The sequence below is a fragment of the Morone saxatilis genome, unplaced genomic scaffold (genome assembly GCF_004916995.1).
Source record: "Morone saxatilis isolate NCDOM2014 unplaced genomic scaffold, NCSU_SB_2.0 Contig22, whole genome shotgun sequence".
NCBI lineage: Eukaryota > Metazoa > Chordata > Actinopteri > Moronidae > Morone > Morone saxatilis.
Window position 1 is genome coordinate 13,840,541 of NW_023339785.1, and position 13,418 is coordinate 13,853,958.

The 13,418-nt window shown below is 40.4% G+C and overlaps 2 protein-coding genes across 3 annotated transcripts in view; both read right to left on the reverse strand.

The window, feature by feature from the left end:
• p2rx3a (purinergic receptor P2X, ligand-gated ion channel, 3a) overlaps window positions 1-2,724 on the reverse strand; it is a 6,787-nt gene extending 4,063 nt beyond the window's left edge. The window contains exons 1-3 of the mRNA XM_035669319.1: window positions 2,371-2,724; window positions 632-767; window positions 344-415 (exon numbers count right to left, since the gene is read on the reverse strand). Coding sequence (XP_035525212.1) covers window positions 344-415; window positions 632-767; window positions 2,371-2,504 — 342 coding nt within the window. The 5' untranslated portion in view covers window positions 2,505-2,724. The remainder of the gene's footprint in view (window positions 1-343; window positions 416-631; window positions 768-2,370) is intronic.
• A 3,184-nt stretch (window positions 2,725-5,908) lies between these two features.
• Window positions 5,909-13,418, reverse strand: part of ssrp1a (structure specific recognition protein 1a) — a gene marked incomplete at its 5' end in the record, with an annotated part of 24,103 nt that continues 16,593 nt past the window's right edge. The window contains 16 exon segments of one of the 2 annotated variants that reach the window (XM_035669360.1): window positions 5,909-6,463; window positions 7,293-7,467; window positions 7,559-7,665; window positions 8,394-8,561; window positions 8,670-8,802; window positions 8,947-8,992; window positions 9,086-9,218; window positions 10,134-10,139; window positions 10,267-10,339; window positions 10,540-10,761; window positions 10,845-10,973; window positions 11,311-11,414; window positions 11,533-11,662; window positions 11,781-11,881; window positions 11,974-12,167; window positions 12,678-12,783. In XM_035669360.1, the coding sequence (XP_035525253.1) occupies window positions 6,401-6,463; window positions 7,293-7,467; window positions 7,559-7,665; window positions 8,394-8,561; window positions 8,670-8,802; window positions 8,947-8,992; window positions 9,086-9,218; window positions 10,134-10,139; window positions 10,267-10,339; window positions 10,540-10,761; window positions 10,845-10,973; window positions 11,311-11,414; window positions 11,533-11,662; window positions 11,781-11,881; window positions 11,974-12,167; window positions 12,678-12,783 (1,890 nt within the window). 2 annotated transcript variants of the gene reach the window in all.

A 13,418-nucleotide genomic window follows, 5' to 3' on the forward strand; every position in this document is an offset into this window, starting at 1 on the left:
ATATACTGTTTTATATATATATATATATATATATATATATATATAACAGCTTTCTCACCTTACTATAAAGAAATAAACATGTATAACATAAGATATTAACCGGGAATAAATTAGGAATGATTTAAAAGATGTAGTATAATTTGAGGGTTTCAGGTGGCTATGACCACCTGAAACCCTCTATGGGATAAGGAAAGTGTCAGGAGAACACAGAGGTTGCATTCTGGTTCAGTGGGGACCAAAAACTCAGCAGGAGGCCGGTCATGAAGTGCTTGAAATGTAATTTAGTAAAGCCTTAAAATCCACAGAAACTGATCGGTAACCAGTGGTTTCAATGTGTCCTCACCTCTGCACATTTTCCTTCGAACTGATTTTCGGTGATGACGAGTTTGGTTATGATGCAGAACACACCTGCACCCTGAAACGCAGCAGAACATTTAGGTATAAATGTGTGTTTACGTGGTAATATACAGTGAACTTGCGCCTCACGTTACTCATCGTGTCATAAACATATTAACCGTAACCTTATTAACCACCTTAAAGAGGCTAAAAGTTTAACCATTTCACACACAAGAAGATCATTGTGACTTTTTAAAGCAGAGCCATGCTTATGTGTGTTATGAGGGTCACACACTTGTGGGGGGTAGACGTAGTCGGCCACATCCATCACGTGGTTGGCATGGTAGCCGAAACCTTTTACTTTGGTCATCACAGAGGACTCGATGCCGGTTTCGGTCACTTGATAAGCTTTCTCGTGAATGAAGACCCAGCTGGAGGACGAAAGACACGACACAGGTCATTTAACAGAGTTGTGGAGAATATTAATGTGTGTTCATTCTGGACCAGATTATCTCGGAGCCTGAAACTTCTCACGCACATTTCAAGTCGTCAGAAGTCAACCTTAAAATTATTTTTTATCAAAAAGAGGAGAAATCATTTCAGATCCAATGTATGTTTTTGGTATCTGCAAAATATGTTTCCTGATTTGTTATTTTAGTTCAGTATTGTGCCAGTAGGTAGCAGAACATTGTTTAACAACAATTAATGCGTTTTTTTTAGTTTCCAAAGCAGTGACTATTTCCTATCCAGGAATCTGGAAATGATATGTCCTTCCTCTTTAAGAAGAACACAAGTAAAATATTAAGTATTTGGATATAACATTGATATAGACAAATATAAGTGATGGCCATACACATTTAGCATGGAGAGCATCTTTTTTTATCTGCGAATGGAATATTTTTATTTAATCCAGAAGGTTGCAAAAATCTTTATTTTATTTTTTTCACAACTTTGTTAAGTGGTGTTAAACAACGTGTTCCTTAAGAAACAAGTGCAAAAATGTCTGGTCCAGCTGGCAGATCATCATTATTATTATTATTTTCTAATTTTAAAATGTGAATTTTGGGGGATCCCTGTGGTCTCAGATGTACATCATTTGATAGCAGCATTCCCAGTTATCAGCTGGGAATCTTTGTTGCATATCACTCTCCTGCTCTCTCTCCTAGTGTTTCCTGTCTAAAAATAATAATCCACATCATTATGTGCAACATTTCAGGAACAAAATATATTTACTCAGATTCTGTACAAGTTTTAGGTATGTGATTTTGTACTTTATTTATTTTCATGCCACATTATACTTCTACACCCCTACATATAGGAGAATATCATAGGTTTTACTCTATGTTTACACTACATTTATTTAACAGCTATAGTTCCTCCTAAAGATTAAACTACCCAAATGTATATAGAGTTCAAATTCATTGACAGTAAGTACATTTACTTTTGTTTCTTTGATTAAATTTAGCTAATAATACTTTTTTATTTCAAGTACAATTTTGAAAGCAGAACTTTATTTTGCAGTACTTTTACAGCGTGGTATTGCTACTCACAGATGTTCTTTAACAATTTAGAAAAGGGGGTGTTGAGCAGGTGCAGTTTTCAGTTTTACTTCGCCTTTCTTTAGTCTAAAATTAAGAGGGGACAATGAACACTAGTGATCTTCTCACAGGAACTATTTCTCCTGAAAGTAGTGTGGTATATCCAGACTATAGGTGAAAGTGCAAGCTGCTATTGAGTTTTTCAAATGTAATTTTTCAAAGCTTTACGCCCCACAAATTCTCTCCATATCCTCCATTGCACTGGCGTGGCTACAGAAATCCCAGAGGAGGATTTCTCACAACGTGGACAAATAAAACCAAAAACTAAATGCATGAAATCGGTGAAAAATATATTTTCCATCTTTTTGTAATGTGGGTGAACTGATCCATTAACAAGAGAAACCTCAGATAATCAAACCTGGGATGGACAGATAATAATTCATCACAATCATCCACAAAACATGCAAAATTCAAATTCAAAGTCAAACATACTGACCCAACAAAATATGTGATGATGAACAGCTGTACGATCCGGTTGATGATGCCCACAGACCAGCTCTTGACCACCACAGACTTGGTGGTCTCATAGGTGAAGAAGTCGGTGATGCAGCCACTCAACCAGGAGCTCATGGCTGCTTGTCAGAGAGCGGGGACGGGTCAGTCCTCCTGAGTCTGAGAGGAAAGTGCAACTCTTGTCCAGCCTCAACAGGTGCCTTCAGGGAGGTGTAAAACAGTTTGAATGTCAATCACTCCAGATTCTAATGTGGTCTTAATCTTCACACTGGTCGGGTCTTTCACTCTTCTGTGTGGCCCGTGTTCATCTGTCTCACTGCACATTTGATGGTCAAACCTCTGTGTCTCTCTCCTCTATCCTATTTCATTGGTTTATGACACAAACTGGACCTCCCCTTCCTTTACTTCCTCCCTCTTTCTCTTTCTGTTTTCACCACAAATCCCCATCTCCCATACCTCTTTTCTCTCACAGTCTCTTATTCCAGCTGTGTATCTTTGAAAACATTCACAAACATGTACAAACAATTTTCATTTGCTCCGGACACATTAGTGAATCTTCTCAGTGGGTTTTTGACACTTACACTACCATCACTTCATTCATATTTCAGTGTTAGTGACTGAATCTTACCAAACCTGATCATTTCACTCACTTCAAGGACACAATGTCTACAGCTGTTCAATAATAGCAAGATACAAAATAAAGATAATGGCTAGGTTTGTGCATTGTATTACCTGTTTATTTGGTTAGTTTATTTACTGGTTTATTTGGCTCTTTAACAGGCTTTACTATAAATGGGAGAGGGTTAGTCAAAAGGTAAGTTTTCATCTTGTCAGATGTTACACAGGTGTCCTAAAGACAAAAGAAGTATATTAGTTCCCTGCTATATCAGCTGGGTCCTTTGTGAGGATTCAATCTAAGATCACGCTGTCTTTTACAAAATCTGAATTAGCTTTTAACATATTCCTTTACAAAGCGAAATGGAAAAGTCCGTCCTTCTAGTCAGCTGTACGACCAGCTATGATCATATACCAGAAGGCCTGCACATGATATAATACACTGTTGGCCAATATTAGCTTATTGTAGATGTATCTCTCTATGTGCTAACCAATAAGTAACATTAAATTACAATTCAAGATGCTAAATATTATTAATACATTTTGGTGCAATATGTCAAATTCATTCTGTAGCTACCATTAGCTAGTTAGCCGTGCAGCTAGAGGCCATATTAGCTGTCTTTGTCATCCACTGTCACCACCCAAAATGAGTTGGTTTAGTGGATTTTATACTAAGTTATATCAAGAATTGCCTTTTTTCATGAACCTGACCATTGCTGGCTGATTGTGTTTTTATGTTTCTTGTAGCTCTTGCAAAAAGTTCCAAGTTTTGTTGACAGAGAATTGAATAAATGTATCTGAAGACTATTGACTACACCAACAACCAGTCGGGTTTCCTATTTGTAACACTAAAGACGAGACATATTGGAAGCCAATCAGGACATCTGAGATCCATTTATGGTTTTTAGAAACGAGCTGTGAAAACCTCTGAAAATGTCACAACATAACTAACACTCAAATGTTCAATTTGTCTCCAATAAACATAATTTTATTCATTTACGTACATCAACAGGACAGAAAAAAGAAATCGGATTGTATACTTACAGGGCCTTATAAGAGGCTTGAGTTTAAATGCACAGTAATAAATTACAAACTATGGCATTATTGGCAAGTGTGCAATAATTGCGACATACGATACGACCACTTCTCAATACACTCACGAGCACCGACAACATTATTGCCTCTCACATCAGGGAGATAATGTAATGTAGCAATGACAGAGAGTGTGCGTGTGTTTGTGTGGATGTATGTGCCTAGAGACCATGTCATTTCTTAAGTGGGTCCATTATGTTTGTGGTCAATTAATGGTAACCTAATACAAAGACAAAATACACACATGCACACTTTGGACATGCGAACAAGCACACAAGCTTTCAGGTTGCAAGTGACTGTAACGTTTATCAGACACACTGTATGTATGCATTCCTGCAATGGTTAATGGTACCGTGAAACATATACATTTACGAATACGAGACACTATTTGTCAGATCGTAGATGAACATGAGGAGGGAGTGGAGGATTGTCAGATGGGTATCGATTGTGAAAAGGAAGGCTTCACATTCACACTCGATCCATTTTTGACCACTACATTTAGGACATGCCAGAACATAAACATCCCGAGATCACGTGAACACAATCTCACACATACTCAAACCACAAGAAAGAGAGCCTGCACAGTGTCCATCAGTCAGCTCTGGTACAGTTACACTTTACACAGTGATGGTTGGTCGGCTGCTTTGGTCAAAACTGAAATAGATTTTTCTCAACAACTTCTGGGTGGATTACCGTTTAATTTGGTTTAGATATTCAAGTAATCACTGTCGATCCCGACTTTTCACCGACCACTCTCCGGTCAACAATTTGTCCAGTACTTTTTGGTTTTTGACCACAACTATTCCCATCAGCCTCAGCTAGCTATATACGCTTGTTTTCCCAAGAATGCTTCAAAATAAAACTTAGAAAAGAAGGTGCAGTGGGAATTAGGGAAACTGAGGACACAGGGAGATCTTTGAGCTCAAATACATTCAAAAGGCTCCATGGAAAAAAAAAATGTATTTACAAAATGTCACATGTAACTGACAGTAAATACAATGGGTCATTCTCAGTTCATCCAGCCAACCGTACTGCAGCAGGAAGAGTACCTTATCATCAAAACCAACACTGTCCAAATGGAAGTGAATCACACATCCGGTAGTGTTTGGCTCTTAAAAACCACCCTCTTCAACCCTAATATAGCAGCCCTTTTACAAACCACTGGGTACTCAGGCCTCAGTCTCCCTGTTTGAAACCACTGTCTCTCAAACATTCACCAGTGTCCACATCTACCAACCCTGATAACACACACTCCCAAACCACCTTGCCTGGTTAAATGGGTCTGACGAGCAGTGTGGATAGGACTCATTTGGGAATTCCCTAAGACTACAGCGAGATAGGTAATGTAAAGAATCTCCGTCCATGGACAGAGTTTGGAAGAATATGGAGAACGGGATTTTAGTCTTGCTTGTTTTTATATGGTATGATTTGAAAAATAACTGACTCACAGGACTGTGGTTCAAAATTGACCTTGAAAATAATTCACAAAACAATCTCACCAAAGGTCCATTTAGTGTTTTAGTAGACAACTTATTTTACATGTTAGATAAAATATTAAGGTTCAAAGTTCATTATCTGAATTTAAACTTAAAAAAACAAATCATTTAATTTAATAATTCTACTTGTTAATGTCTATTTACTTCTGTCTGTTGATGCACAAACACACAATCCTGAGAAGTTAAAAAATATGGAAATGCCAACAGTATATAGGTGCACCCAGGGTTTGCTTCATTAACAGCTAACATAAAAACTTAAAGCTGCTTTCTATTAACACCAAGTAGTATGATACCAAAGACAAACAGCAAAGAAAGGAATTATTAAAAATGAGTCATTTATTTAATTAAGCCTCAAAACAAACATGACATTGCAAAACACAAAAAAACAAACACTTATATGCAGTTTTTAAATGCTTCACACAGGAGGAACAAAATGGCTTTGCATCTCCTCTCTGCCTCTTCCACATTAATCAACTAATACCTCCTCATTGCTATAAAACTACAACAACCATCCCCATGGGTAAAAATGGGAAAAAAAACAAAAAACCCCTTCAAGAATTCTGGGAAATGAGGCACACCGCCATTTCACTGAGCCATCAAGTAGGAAAAGCCGCTCGAATATCAAATATTACTTGAGCTTTTAGAATCAGTCACAAGATGTGTTTGTACTCCTGAAACAAACATGTAGAAGAAGAAAAATACAACTCAAGTCCGTTGATTTGTCGGTCAGTCCATCTGTGTGATCTCAACATAGAGAGTATAAATGCTTGGTCCTTGGTTTGTGTGTACGGTGTGGGTGTGTGTGTGTGTTTAGTCAGACTCTTCCTCTGAACTGGCAGGTGTGGACACGGCCTCTTCCTCGTCGGATTCCGGCTAAAAAAAATAAATGAAGGCGATAAGTATGTTTGTATTGTAGTAAGAAAAATATAATATCATCAGAAATGCATATATTATTGGATGTTTTATCTCCCAAAACAGCAATATCAATATCAATTAAAACAAAATGCAGTATCTGATTATAGCTGCATCTCAGTCGAATTCATTTTATAGATACGCAGGACTTGCTCTGTCTCACACTCTCATACATTATCTCTCCACCTTTCGAGCTACAGTACAGGGCAGCACAGTGCAACATATAGACTGATCAACCATAACACGATGACCACCTGGGCACCCTGGCGGTCATCAAGTTATAGCTGCAGCCCCATACTCAACAAACTGTGATGCACTGTGCGTCCTGACACCTTTCTATCAGAACCAGCATTAACCTTTTCAGCAGTTTGAGCTACAGTAGCTTATCTGTTGGATCGGACCACACGGACCAGCCTTCGCTCCCCCCTGTACATTGAGCCTCGGCCCATGACCCTGTCTCTGGTTCACCGCTTTTCCTTCCTTGGACCACTTTCTGAAACGCTCTCGATTTGAAGGATTTGAAGAGGCGCTGATCACAGAGCCGAACCGTGTGAATTTAAAACACTCACAATTTAACTCAGTTAAAATAATCTCTGCATCGACCTGTAATGCAAACTTAGGAGTGGTGGAAAACAATGCTGCACAATAACGCTTGTATCACTACAAAAATCTATATTCATATTCAGTAAACTGATTCACTGCAGAGTGGTGTCGCACAGACGAGGATGAATATCTTAATGCATTTAGCTGCAGCCTCTTTGATAATCACATTAACCATTACTGCCTTTACCTTCTTCCTCTTGGACTTGGAGCTCTTGTGGTCAGAGTCTGATGAACTCTCGCTTGTCTCGATGAACTCTCGACTCTTGAAGCTGTCGTTGCCTCCTCCCCGCTCCTTTTCCTTATCTGCACCTGCAGACTTCCTCTTCTTCTCCTCCTTCTTACCTGCAGATTTTTTACTCTCTCTAATGGGTGAAGGGTGGGAAGAAAGTCACTTATAAGACTCGTACTGTATCAAGAGAGGAAAAAAATGTGTGTGTGTGTTGCGAGTCTTACTTCTTGGAACTGGAGGCTGATCCTCCTCCGCCGCCGCCGCTCTCTGCGTACTCTTTCTTTGCTTTGTCATATTGTCTCTTCGCCTCTCCTGCCTTTATTTCCCACTCCTGAATGAAACAGAAGCATGAATGTGTAAAAGAAGAGAATAAATAAAACGGCACAGGACAAAGACTGCACACATTGTCTGGGTTTGTTGACACACTGTTCTTTTATTGCACTTTAAAGCTGTTTGATATGATCATTGTTTCATTGCTTTCTATAACTAAATGTATTTAGACATATTCACATATACGCCGGTACCCTACAAATAATGATAAGAATAATGATCGGTATTGCATTGATTTAAAATCTAAGAGTCACTCCGATGAATGCAGAGAAAATTGTTTTAGGAGCAAACGTTGATATAAATTTTACATTTCAAACACAACTTAAATTAATTTACTTAATTTTGCAATTTAAAATGACATTAAACTATTTTAAAAAGTACTTCTTAGGTTAGTCAGACACAATCTTGATGACACCAAGAGTAACACTGAGTGCAGAGAAAAAAGCTGTAGAAACTGAGTAATGTTTGAATTTTAAATGTAAAAAAAAAAAAAAACCCCAACTTCCTAGTAAATCCACATCCCTCTAAATTTAACTGATTACAACCTACGGCTTCATATTTTGCTTTTATAGCATTCTATGGTCAAAGATACACAATGAACACAATGGTAAAACGCTAAAAAACTAATTCCTGTAAGGTTAAATATCTAGTGTTGTAAGAGAACAGGAGTAAAACTAAAGCTAATTCTCTCTCCTCCTCCTCCTCCTCCTCCTCGTTCTCCTGCCTTACCTCCTTCTCGTCTTTGCCCAGTTGTCTCCACATCTCTCCAGCCTTCTTGGATATCTCTGTGATGGAGATACCTGGGTTCTCCGACTTGATTCGCTCACGGCTTGAGTTGAGCCACAGCATGTAGGCACTCATCGGCCTCTTGGGACCGCCAGTATCTTTCTGCTTCTTCTACTCCGATTGAAGATAAGAAGAAAATTGACAGGTAAATGTGTGCAATTATACAAGTTTATATATATTTGTCTTTCCCTTTTTTCCCGGTCCCAACTGCTCTCGCACCTCTTTGCGTGGTTTCCGTTCTTTTTTCTCCTTCACCACTTTGGCTTTTTTGGCCTTCTTCTTCTTTGCACTGTCATCTTCGCTATCATCCCCATCTTCGCTGCTGTCGCTCGCCGAGGCATTGCTGTCGTATCTGAGTGACAGAAGGAGAAACAGAACGGGAAAAGTTTAGCCAGCTGGGTGAAAGAAGTCTGGGTGACATGAAAAAAAAAAAAAAAAACTTCCAAGAAAAAGGAAAGTCTCAAACAAATAGCAATCTTAAGCAAGGGTCACTCACTCTTCTGCAATGTCATCATCTTCTTCTCCGGGGTTGAACGACTCATCTAAAGAGCGAAACAGGACAGAAAATCAAACCCACTGATCTTCTGAACTCAACATGCTTTGACTGCTTCTGTCACACTGGGACCTTTACTCACCACTTTCGCCATCTGATTCGTCCGTGTCGTTGCCCTCCTCTCTGATCTTGCCCTCAGCCTTCATCCTCTCCAGGTAGGCATCGTGCTGGTCATCGTCTGAGTCACTGTACTCGTCAATTTTACCCTTCATGCCCTGAAATTAAACTGCAGGTCAGCAACCAAACCAACACTTCCCACAACACAGCAAAGCCATAGGAGAGTCTTCCATGACCTACTAACAGTCAGGCAAAGCTCATTTTAATACAATAAAATAATTTAATGGCTGCAATTAAGCATTGCTTTCATAATTGATTAATCATTTGGTCAATAAAATGTAATCCCAATTTCACAGAGCTGATCGTTTTCACACAGTTTAGTGCAACATTACACATACACTGCTACTACAAAATACTAAAGGTCTTTGTTGAGACTGTTATCTGTAAAACCAATCTATTTTCTTCTCCTCCCATGTGGTTTTTCCCATCTTCATGCATCAATATCTGCGTCTGCCAGGGACAGACAGACAACAAGTCACGGAGGCTCTTATTAAAACAACAGGAAATGGAGAGCAGGCCCATTCATTGTCATTGACCCACTCTGCTGACCCTGTCTCCATGGGCAACAGATGGCCTCGTAAACAGCAAAACAGAGTTGGTGCTTCGAATGTGTTGTCAGGGTGACCAGGAACTTGTATATTTCAAGAGACAGCATTAAGGGTAATGCAATCAGCACTGCCTATGTCAGGCAGTGGTCATGATGGCAGCTGTGTCGAGTGTTAAAGCACACCAAAAGCCCCCAGGCCACACATTAGTCAGCACGATGCAAACAAACGCACACACTCAGTCATCAGTCCCACACTCCTTCACCCTCCATTGTCCCATGATTAGTCATAAATCACTCAGAATTTATCAACACCAAATCGTACTGGTCATGTCCAACCAAAATCAAGATTATAGGACACAATCTTCAGTAATACACCCATACAGCAGCACGCCATGCAAGCAGAAATCACTCCACACCGATAAAAATCAAGCTTTTATCCACACGTGACGCCCTTGACCATACCCACCTTCTTCTACAGGGGTACAAGGACAGACACACAGGAGAAGGGCAACAAACATCAATATCTGGGATTGAAGTCTGACAAAACTCATGTAATATCTTTGCTTACAAACTGGAAGTTTAAATGACAAATGATTTACCTCTTTGAATCCTCTGTTCTTGATGTTGAGCTTCTTGGCGTTAACGAAGTCAAACAGTTTGCCGTACTCTTCTCTAAAGGGACGGAGAGAAAAATCTGTGTCACCAAAAAACCCTGAAGAGATCATGAACATGAACTAGGCAGGAATTTCATCTGAGGAGACCTTTCCATTCTGAATCTGGTTCCTCTATGATCCATGTGAACAGATCAAAACCAGAATGAGTGTTGGGATGCTGGTGTGCATGCAAACGTGACGGAGTTTCTGTGTCCTGACCTCTCAATGCTGCTGAAGGTGTACTGATTTCCCTGCTTGGTCTCGATCTCAAAGTCAAAGGATCTGGTTGTGGTGGTGCCTCGGGCGAAGTTGACGCAGGAGATCTCCTCGAAGCGCAGGTGTACGGGGGGCTTGTGGACATAGATGAATCCCCTCTCCAGAGGGTAGAGGAGGCCTGACGACGCCTTGTAGGAGCAGGTGATGCACTGAGCCCCAGAGTGACTGCGGAAGAACGAGGCACGTTTAACTGGATCTAATTAACTATATGACTAAATGTGTTTTGAGTGTGTCTATTAGGTGCTTACCCCTGGAAGTTTCCAGGCACAGTGATCTTGCGGTTGACCAGGGCCTTCATCACCCTACTGACCATCTCATACAGAGACCCTGACATGTTTTTACTGAGTTTACCCTCAAAGCGGCGCTCCACGTCTTCCCTGAAAGCACATAAAGGAAAGTACAGGTTTAATGTCATTACATTAAACACTTGCACACGTTTCTGGTATTTGTAAGAGTCAATGCAAAGAACAGAAGAAGTTACTGGTGCCACCGTAAACACATTCAATGACTCCTCCAGACATTTGCCTCCCTCTAGTGGATAAACGCTTTACAACAGCAAAAACTGTAAACTAAACACACACTGGGCTTGTGTTACCATTAAGTTAGATTACGGTAAGAGGGGACCGTCTTGCATTACCAATACAACAGGCTAATATTGCACTTGGCTACACGCAGCCCATAAGATCAATATGTCCTTTACTGTCACATACTCACTCGCTCATGTTGAGGGTGAGGTTAATGTCCTCTTCCTTGGAGAAGAGCAGGATGAGGAAGTGATAACGCGTCTGACCCTGCTTGATGGGAGGATCCAGGCTGATCTAGTGAGACAACATAAAAATGAGAAAGAAGAGTATGAGTAGGGGGAAAAAAAAGGTTATTTTGGGTCCAAAACTATAAATAAAATTATGACAGAAAAAGGCACAAAAGTCCACTTACAACAAAGAACATCTGCCTCTGGTCCTTGTGTGGCAGCAGGAATAGACGGAGGACGGTGGTGTAAGGAATCTTGTAGTCAAAGGTCTTACCATGGAGGTGAAGGAAAGTCGGGTAGATGCGGATGTCATATCTGAGTGAGGAAGAATAAATAAGAGAGAAGTTCAGCTAAATTCTTAAGTAAGGTGAATTGTGTAAAAAGAATGAGGACATTTGTGAGCGGCTTTATTTTGTGTGTGTTGATCCTCTACCTTCCTCTGGGTGTAAGACACTGCAGCTCTTTGAATATACAGACGGCGTCTCCTGTGGCCTGGATCACATCAGCCTTAGACAGCACACTCTGGGCAAACGCCTGCAGGAGATCACACACATTTAGCACCATTATCAACAAAGATCAAAATAAACAATCAAAAGTAAAAAGTAAAGTAGCCCATCCTTCCTCACCTCGACCGGGTCTTGTCGTTCATCAGACTGGCTGGGCGGGACGTAGAATCGGACCTCCATGAGGGAGACCTCTGTGTCGTCATTCTGGTGAAACTCCAGAGTGACTTCGTTCTTCCCCGTGGCGCACTGGGACACATTGGACAGCGGGATCTCGAATGCCGAATTGTCATTTACGTCAAACGATAACAGCGGCCCTATGGTGGGAGAGGGAGTGAGAAATCTTTAAAAAATAAAAAATAAATCACTAACATGCTATTATTATAGAACCATTTAGTTGTTAAGGAGCAAAATTAGGGTCAGCCAAGGAATAAAGGCTTTCAAATTCTAAATAAAAGCTATGTAATGATCTCAGCGCCTGAGAAAACTTTTGGTGGGTCTGATCTTTACAGATCATTTGGTTGTTAAAAAATAAATGTAGAATCGTCGATTAATCGTTGTTTGATAGATAATTGGCTACTATTTTAACAAACCGATTAATCATTTAGCATTTGTGAAGCCAAAATGACATTTGATGGTTTTCAAATGTGAGACAAGGTAGTAAACTGAATATTTTTGAGTTTGGACTGCTGGCTGCATTTTTAACTATTCTTTTTAACTTTATAGACAATATAATTACACTAGTATACATTAGTACGATGATCGTGTGCTAAAACTAATCTGGCTATAGTGTACCGGTGAGGACATTCTGGTTGTTGTGTTTTTACCTGAGAACTTTGCTGTTCCCCAGTTCCATCCTTTCACACACATGTCCTTTTCTGTCAGCTCCAGCTTGTAATTAGACTTGAAAAAGTCAGAGATCTTCTCAAAGTCCTGATGGATGTAAGAGGGGTAACAGAGAGGCAGGGAGACACAACATAAAGCAGAGAACCAAGTTGACAGGAGAGGAAGTGATGAAAAAAGAGGTGGAGGGGGGTGAAAAAGAAGAAGGCTTCAAGTTAGCAAGGCACGCTGGCACTGCATGGGTCAAAGCTAAGAAAAACACCCTCCAAAAAAAAGGGGGAGGGGATGGAGGGCTAATTAATCACAACGCAATAATAATTGCGCCCGCCGCTGAGGCCCTGTGGGATCACTGGAGGTGAACGTAATCCATCCGCCTGCTCTGTCCTCCTCCCCTCCACACTGCCGCTGACAATCAGCCTGTTTATTTATCCTGCAGGCCTGCTTACAACTGGAAAGGACACACTCACTCACATACAGCGACAAACACACGGTCAATCACACAAACACACACAGGCACTGTCCTAGTAGTACACACACACACATGTGGAAGTGATTGTGGTGTGCGAGTGTGTGCAGGGTAGAGAATGAGACTCTGTGGGAAACAGAGTTTACGCACCTGGATATCTGCCTGTCCATAAGGTTATTACAGCCAATTAGAGAGTGAGAGAGTGAGAGTGTGTGTGTGTGTGAGTGTGAGTGTGTGTGAGTGAGAGAGTGAGAGTGTG